A 9,460-nucleotide genomic window follows, 5' to 3' on the forward strand; every position below is an offset into this window, starting at 1 on the left:
TTTTACTATTTCATTACAGTTTTGAAACTATGGGGTGAGACACATGCTTGCTTTTAAATTTTTAACATGCAATATTTTAATAACTGTTTTACAATATTTATATACGTGAATTCATAGCCCCACTTTTTACTATTTCATTACTGTTTTATAACTTTTGGGGTGAGAATACATGCACAACTTTTATAACTATTTTACACGTATTAACTATTAAACTGTGATATGTTGGGCTATGACCAGCAAGCCCCCAACCGATAAGTATAAACGATAACTTGTTACGGGGTAAACTTGAAAGTCTAGTCTAAATATCAGTACTTACAAGTATCAACTATTAAACTGTGATATGTTGGGCTATGACCAGCAAGCCCCCAACCGACAAGTATAAACGATAACTTGACACGGGGTAAACTTGAAAGTCTAGTTTAAATATCAGTACCAACTGTTAAAACTATGCTATACCCGGCTATGTCCGACTAAGTCCCTACAGTGATATTTTTAAGTGATGCGGCATGCTTATTTATTGGGGGTAGGCCTATCGGGAGTAACGTCCCCGATACATTTGACTCAGTCTTTGTATTACTTGATAATGAAATTTAAACCGACAAGGACAGACACAACTTGTCATGGGGCAAACTTGAACGTTTAGTCTAAATATCACGCACTGGCATAACTTTTGGATCTGCGAGATCTACTTTTTGATCCTGCGGGAGATCAACCTTACAAATTAAATCTTGTGGTCTAAAACAAACGGTCAAACTTATTTGTTAAACCTATGAACTTCACTCAACCTTTTGGTTGACACTTTAGCATGTTTTGTCTCAGGTGCTGTTTGATTCAAGCTCTTATACTTACTGCTTATGTGATGCTACTTGGACATAGGATCAAGAGATATCGCATTTATTACTTCTGCATGTGAACATTTCCATTATTGTTATTCCTATCATTGTAACTACGTTTCATTTTCCGCTGCGTGCTCAATAAAGTTTGTTTTATCATTTAGTATTGTTCTCGTATATTATAATATGTTGGTTGATTTGATATTAAGTCACATTTCACCCAGACCCTAACTGGGGGTGTGACAAAAATAAACCTGGAACTCCCCATAACCCTAAGCCACGACTTCAATCACTTTCCCAACCCCTCCCATCATCGATTTCATCATCATCATCATTCTCCATTCAATTTTGATTCTTTGCTCTTGCGTTCTACACGAAAGTGCTTACTTTGATCGTTCTCTACGCGCTAGTATAATCAATTTAAGTTTTTGAGGTAATATTTCATTAACCCTAATCTATTTAGATCTGATTTCAATCAATTACATAGTGTACAAGAGTCTAGTGCTCAATTAGTGGTGTTTAGTGTTGTAATTTATCGTTTGATTGCTTGATTAACGTTGTTTGCATGAGAAACGAATTTGTTTCTTGTAGATCTGATAAAATTGACATGAGAACAGATCTTGTAATATATTTAGATTGATATATATCGAAAAGTTATTAATTTTAGACTTTAATTTTGCGTGATTTCGTTATCGTATGCTTAAGATATGCTTAATCGAAGATTTAACTAGGTTTTGTTCGTAATACGAATTTTCTGAGTTGCTTGCTTTATGTTTTGGCTTATAAAAAGTGTAATACTGTATTCCTTATGAAAATTTATGCAATTTGGACTTAAGATTTGCGTCAAACGCTTGTGTAATGTTTCCGTTATGTCAAAACGAAGTTTTGGTTTTTAAAGAGAGTCGAATCAGTTTTCAAAGTTACATAAAAATTGCTAGAGTGAACTAGGAATTGTTCTAGGCTCTAATATTCTGGAAAATGTTAGTTTACATGTTACTTGAGATATTTCATTTGTATGTTAGTCTCTAAATACGTGATTTACTATGACTCCAATTAACCGTTTGTCAAAATCTATTTTCTATATTTTTTGAGAAATGTTTTAAAACTGACGCAGAAATTGCTGTAACGAACTGTGATTTGAACCTTTCTGATATTGGACTTTTATATGTCGTATGAGGCTTAGGCCGGACTTTTTGGAATCGATTTTAAGTATAATTATGATCTGGACTTGGTCATAATTTTATGTGTTATGTGCTATGAGTAATGGTTGTTTCTTTCTACGACGTACGAATTTCTAAGGCATGCTTTAAGATGCAAAAGTGCAAGTTGCTTTTCTATGAGTTGTAAATTGATGTTTGACCTAGGTTTGACTTGTTGATCATGATTGCATGACCTACTGAGATGTTTGACTTTAGTTGACCACTTTGACCGAGTTGACTTTTGGTTTGACTTTGGTTGACTTTTGTTGACTTGCTTGGATTAGTTGACTTTTACTTTTTCGTTGAGTCAGTCTGAGCACTAGGACTTTGCGTACACTATGGGTTGACATAGTATGACCTATATGAGTATACTTAAGACGACCTATTTGACTATGTTTCGTTGCTGGTCGAGATTGTTCTACTACAGTACATTATGCTAAGATATTTCAGGTGCTTTTGCTAAGGTGAGTCTACAGTCCCTTTTTCAGCAACATTTTTGGAATGAGATACATGCTGCTTTTGGAACTATTTCTTAAACTATTTTTACAACTATTTTACATATTAGGCACAAGTAACTTACCAGAATATACATATGAGTTCAGATCAAAAATCCCTTAGCTTGATTATATTAGTTACTTTGTAAGCTCGACTTATAGGGACGGTACCGTTAGGTTTGACAAACCTCACTGCAACATAACTGGTGCTTATTTTGTTGTTACTCGTACACTTGATCGGTGTATTGCTTAGATAGGGTAAACTGAAGACGTGTAGCTCGGCTATCTGCAAAGGTTAAAGCTTTATAATCAAGTGCTCATGATAAGTATATATTATTACGAAGCTTTTCAAAAATCTCGTGGCCTAACTTACGATGAATGTTACTTAAACACGACGTTCACAAACTTGAAACTAGACATGGTAATGTCTACAAACAGATGAAACAAAAAGAACTTTTTGATGTCACTCACAGTTGAAACTTGACATCTTACAAACAGTTTATTTCTTAGCATTTGCTATATGCAAACTTTTGAGATTAAACCTTAGGGGCTTATTCAGATAAACGATTTTGAAAAATGATTTTCGACAAACGATTTATGGAAACCGTTTTATGAAATATAAGAGAACTATTTACTCAAACCTGTAGTTTCACTCAACTTTATGTTGATCCGTTTTGCATGTTTTATCTCAGGTATTAGTTGCTTCCGCTGTAGAACATTGTTGTTACGTAGAAGTTAGGCCGAGCACTGAGACCAGAGTTAACATTCCGTTAATGAATTTTGACGGGGTGTTATATTTACATTGCGAAACAAGTCAACAAATCTGGGGAAATTTTCACAATGGTCGAACATACTGTTTCCTTCATGGCCCTCTTTGGCTAATCTGTGGGCTTGGATAGATGGCGTTCCGATTCATAAAAGCGAGCGCATCATTGTTACTGTCATTATAATGTCAACGCTTTGGAATATATGGAGATTGAGAAATAGCATCATCTTTAAGGATAAAAGCTTCCGGAAGTGCCACGTGATCGACAACATTGTAGAAACAAGCTTCAACTAGCTATTCGCTAGACATAAAAAGAAAACATGTAATTGGAATAATTGGTTGCATTCTTCTTTACTTTCCTTGTAATTATTTGAATTTTTGTATTTTGTTTCTTTCTAGCTCTTGCTATTTTTTAATAAAATTTCAGGCGTTCGAAAAAAAGGAAAGTAGTTAAGTCAAATGGGGGAAGAAATAACACTTCATTAGTTAAGAATAGGACTATAAATGAGCTGAAATAACACTTCATTAGTTAAGAATAGAGTTATAAATGAGCTGAGCTATTCTCGAGTTACTCGAGTTCGACTCGTTAAAAATTCGATTCGAGACGAGCTTAAACGAGCTCGAGCTCAAGGCCGAGCTTGAACTTATTTTAAAGTTCGTTTAATAAACGAACCCGGGCTCTAGCTTCAAATCTCAAGCTCGAACGAGCTCGCGAGCTTAAAGAAGTTTTTCGTTTATATACTCTACAATATTATTTTTTGTAATAATTATATAATTTATAAGTATATATAATAATTACTAGTATTATAATTACAAAAATAATAGTTATAATAATAATACCGGATATAATTATAAGTGGGTGAAAATTACATAAATAAAGAATATTAAATTAAATAAATTAAATAATATAAAACAATTATATGATGTAATTAACGAGTCGAGCTCGAGCTTGCAAACTATCAAACGAGTCGAGCTCGAGCTTAAGATATCAGAGTTGAACCAAACCCAGCTCGAGCACGAACTTTTTGAAATTTAAACAAGTCGAGCTCGTGCTCGGCTCGACTCGAGCTCGGCTGGACTCGACTCGTTTAGACCTCTGGTTAAGAATATACAAATGTAATAATTACACTTTTCTTAACCATCCAGGCATAGCCTGTGTGGCCACCAGGACTTCCAATGAAGCAAGAGGTCACGGGTTCGATTCCCTTCAAGGCAAAATACCTTGGGGCGAGCTCCATTTAGTGACTGATTGACTAGAGGATGGTTTGCCTGGTAGCGGTGGAGGCCTGGCTTGCCGTTTACCCGGGGTTTACCAACTAGAGGGGAGCCATTATGGCTCGTCGCTAGGGGGTTCCTCGTAAAAAAAAAAAAAAAAAAAAAACCTGAGTTGGTAAATCATTTTGAGAGAGCGGGGAAAGTGAATAAACATAAGATAATAATGACCGACTTAAATTACCCAATCTTTGATTCTTCGAGATAAATTGAAACTAACGCCAACTGCATCATCGCGACTTTTTCGATCTCTATATGTGCAAGAGATTACCTCTCGTGTTAAAGTATTGGAGAACAATATGCTACGCCTATCTTGATTCCATAGATCGTTTGGGACTTCGGTACCCACCGTTTCACGACCTTTTACTTTTCTCCCGTACAACATCTCAAAAAAAACAAGTCCCATCGAGTAAACATCCGATTTGTACGTCACACCTCCAGTTTTGTGAGTTTCAGGGTCAATATACCCTCCTTTGGTGCCAATAGGTTCACAAATGAAAACTTCATTCTTTCTATCTTTAGAATGTTTAACACAAAACTCAAATCCAGATAACTTAGGCACCCAATTCTCATCTAATAAAATTGTGGAACTATTAATGTTACGGTGTATAACATGATAATTTTCTCCGGGTATATCATGCAAGTATGCTAGTGCATCTGCAATACCTTTTGCTATCATTATTCTTTGATACCCAGTGAGGGTTGTTTTACTTACATGCAAGTTGAGACTTCCTTTGCGATAATGGTGGTGTATGATGATCTTCTCACCATTTTCGTCACAAAAACCGATCATAGAGGTTATATTTTCATGCTTTAGATTACAAAGCATGGAGACTTCGATCCAGAACTCAACGTCTCCTTGTCCGTGCCTACGATCTAACCTTCGAGCAGCAATTTTTATTGACTCGCCAGAAGAGTTCTTAAGTTTCCCTTTGTACACGTTTCCGAAATCACCTTTTCCGATGATATTTTTGTCTGAAAAGTTGTTGGTGGCCTTTGCAACGTCTTCAAGTGGGATTTGTAAGTGAACAAACTCTGTGGTTAACGTTGATGTCATATTTCAGTACGTGGATTAACAGGTTTGAAATGATTATGAATGTGAAAGTGTGAGTACGAGACGTCGAGAACGACATAATAGCATTATTCATATCTTGAATGAATATACATTTATTTATTAATTATTAATATTAATTAATTACTTTCTTCTTCCTTTTTCACTTAAAATATTTGTTAATAGCTGGCATTAGCTCGAAGTGACAGACAGAGCATCATATTAAAGTTAATGAAGAATGAGACATGCACTCTCTAATCCACTTCATTATTTTTATAAACAATTATTATTATAATATAATCAAAGTTTTGTCATCGTGAAAATAATTAAAAAATTGAGCCACTTGTGACATAAATTGAGTAGTACAGGATAGTTCGAATAGTTAGAGCAGAGGGAGTCGTTCGGTGTTAAATCTCAGCGTTAAATATAACACTGTATTTAATACTGAGGCCAAAACAGAGGAAATGGTTCAGTGTTAAATCATTTATTATTTGATTTTTTTATTGATTATTTTGTTTAAATATTATTTAAAATATAAAAACAAATACAATACTTAAATTAATAACAAAAATATATATGATAAAAATATAGATAAAAATATAAAAATGATCCAAAATATATATACTTAGTTAACACAATTTATTTGTTATTAAATAATAATGGCCCAAAATCTATAAAAATTCGGCCCATTTTACATTGTATATAAATTTTTTGGCCTATTATATCTAATCTATTTAAACCTAATCAAACATCATAATAAATTCTATATACTCGGTACCAGCGCTCCCATTCTCCTTCATCATCCCCAACCTCCCTTCATCTTCAAAATACCTGACCAAAAATAGTGAAAGAAAAGAAGGAAAAAAAAACAAGGAAAATACAAAGAAAACGAAAAAGAAAAAAAAAAAAGAAAAAAATGAAACACAAGTATTTTACACCGTTGCCTATATAATGGTGGCCACCGTTAAATGCATTTAACGCCGATTTAACGGCGGGGCGGAGTGGTGATTTCCACCGTCCCCACCGTTAAATCCTTGTAACGGCGGGATTTTGATCCGACTCATGGTGCTCTTAGTTCAAATAGTTATAATACAGCTGGTTTTTGAATTAAATTACACTAAATCAGACAAATAATGAAGTACTAAAACATCAGATACTATTAAACTAAGAAACACGGACAGATTTCATAATCTAAAAATAATCACTCTTGAATTGATAAAGATTATTTTAAGTAACAATCATGTTAGGAATTCAAAATGATGTATATTATGGTGTAGTTACCAATTGTAACGAAGGGAGTATGTGTAATATATATTATTCTCTATTTCCACTCATCCTTCTTAGTTATGATCATGAAATATATTGTGTTTTCCAAAATCATGACGAAATAAATGTTGGTATTTTCCATCATCAATGTTTGATCATTTCAAAAACAAAATATATATGAGAGCTATCCTCACACACCTAATTTCAATCCATACACATCATTTATAGTGAACTTCCAAATAAACCCTTTTAAACTAAGGGTGCGTTTGTTTACCTCTTAATAGAATGGTTCAGCACTGAATGCTGAACCATTCAGTATTCAGTGCGTTTGTTTCTGACCTCTGAATGACATATGGTGCTGAATGCTTCAGAATTAAGCTCTGAACCATTCAGGGCAGAAACACTCTCTTAACCATTAAGAGCCTAAATTTTCTGTAATATTGTCCTGAAATTATATCATGATCACTTAACTAACAAGTATATTAAATTTTTTATTAATGTAACACGTTAATAAGGTAGTTTTACTCAGTTCATATCGTTCATTTTAAATGATTATCAAACAGCTTATTTTCATTCAGAGCAAACTTTATTCAGAGGCTCTGAACCATTCAGATTCTGAACCATTCAGCACTAAATCATTCAGTTTTATCAAACACACCCTAACACTCTGTAAATAATATTCTCAATTCAACCTCAATAGCCAACATCAAACCTTAGCTCTGATAACCATATGAACATAGACTTGAGCCAAATTCAATCCCAAAAGTTAACTCAACGTGATGAGGAACCTAAGGTATTATAAGCAACATAATATTTAACTGCATAGCAGATGTGGGATTAGACAACTCAACACTTCACCTCCATCTCCAACAAATCACTAACTATTCGTAACATCCCCAAAGTGATTAAGATGTCAACTTCCGTCCCCGTTATTGATACTGGTTCAGGTGAAGGTTCATTAATTGTGTTAGCGATCATGAATTAGGACGAATTCTAGCTGAGATTAACGGATTAAAGGGGAATCGTCCCAGAATATACTCGCTCGACAGAGCAGACGATTAGTGGTTGTGTAGACAACGTAATTGTTTTTATCACATCATCATCAAGGTTATAGGGTGGGAAAGAAAGATCGATATTTATAAAGAAAGAAAGAAACATGGTGTCATGTTTGTGATAATGATGAAATCGGGGCGGCAGATCATGTTGGTAGATTACGGAAATGTTAGAGCAACTTGAAGAAGATCGGGCTAAAATTTATCCTAGTACTTATCTTATTCTTCTTTTAATTTATAGCGCAAATAAAGCAACATATTGAAAATTCTCTCTATTAAAATGCTCTCAAAGTCTCTGATCAAAAATTCCGGCGATTTTCATCTCTTTCTTTAATTCCGATTACTCTCAAAGTCTCCGATCAAAAATTCCGGCGACTTTCATCTCTTTCTTTAATTCCGATTACTAACTAAATTACCGAATCAACATACCTTAATAGGTATTCCATTCCCACTTCACCATTCACCCCTCGCCCACGAACCAACAATCGATATCAACAACCATCTCGCACCATCAATAACATTACGTACCTGCCGGATAATGTTGGCATTTGGGTAAATGTCGATAGGAACAAAAAAAAAACAGATAACAAATATTCAAATCGAAACCATGAATACCAGAACAAAGAATTCCCCCTACTAACCGACCCTTATCAGACCAAAAACCCTGCATTTACCAAAACCACTCCATCCTCATCCTTCATCTACCATTGATTCAAAAACCAATAACAAGCAAAAGCCCTTATAAAAAATTTCGGTAACCCACACACCAATTCACCACACATAGCATCCAACAACAAAAACATAACCATCAATTCACCACGCATAGCATCTGTTAGGAATTATGTAAATCTGATGAGTCAAATATTTTGAGTCTGTATTATTTGAATCTGTAAATTTAGAGTCTGTAATATTTAGAGTCTGGAAGATTGAAGAACACAGTCTGTGCTCAACAAAAGATACAGATTCTATCGGTGCTGAACAAAGATCAAGATCAAATCAAATACGCGTACAACAAATCAAGATAAGACTGAAGAGATTATATCAAAGCGAATATCTCTGAATTCTAGGAGAAGATAATTGAGAAGATTTAGATTATATTGTTTCCTTATATTTTGCAATGGTTGTTTAGGAATTGATTCGATAAGATTTGAGAAGTTTGTTTCTCAAATCTATAAACAGGGAACATGTAATTCATACCAATTCATCAATTTAATAACAATTTTCTTCTCCATCATTTCTTTCTTTTTGTATTAATTTATCTATAAAGTTCAATTGATTCCGTACTTTATAACCTAGTTGTTATTCTGTTCAATTGTGTCATACCCCCAAATAGGGCCGGGGAAATATGACTTCACAATATCACAACACAAGTATGTATAAATGAGAACGACTCTAAATGAGACGTTTTAATTAAAAACCAATATTTATAATAAGCAGCAGAAAGTATTAAGTCATTACAATAAGTGTTCTAATGCAATAATATGAATAATAAAATGCGGACTCCAAATGCAGCAAAGTCCAAAAAGC

The 9,460-nt window shown here is 34.1% G+C and overlaps 1 protein-coding gene across 1 annotated transcript; it reads right to left on the minus strand.

Annotated features, from left to right (window-relative positions):
- Window positions 1-4,739: 4,739 nt before the first annotated feature.
- On the minus strand, window positions 4,740-5,621 carry LOC139876041 (receptor-like protein kinase HERK 1). Its single transcript, XM_071863339.1, has one exon. The coding sequence runs from the start codon at window positions 5,619-5,621 to the stop codon at window positions 4,740-4,742; it is 882 nt and encodes a 293-aa protein (XP_071719440.1).
- Window positions 5,622-9,460: the final 3,839 nt, after the last annotated feature.

Source organism: Rutidosis leptorrhynchoides, chromosome 11 (assembly GCF_046630445.1).
Source record: "Rutidosis leptorrhynchoides isolate AG116_Rl617_1_P2 chromosome 11, CSIRO_AGI_Rlap_v1, whole genome shotgun sequence".
Taxonomy (NCBI): Eukaryota; Viridiplantae; Streptophyta; class Magnoliopsida; order Asterales; family Asteraceae; genus Rutidosis; species Rutidosis leptorrhynchoides.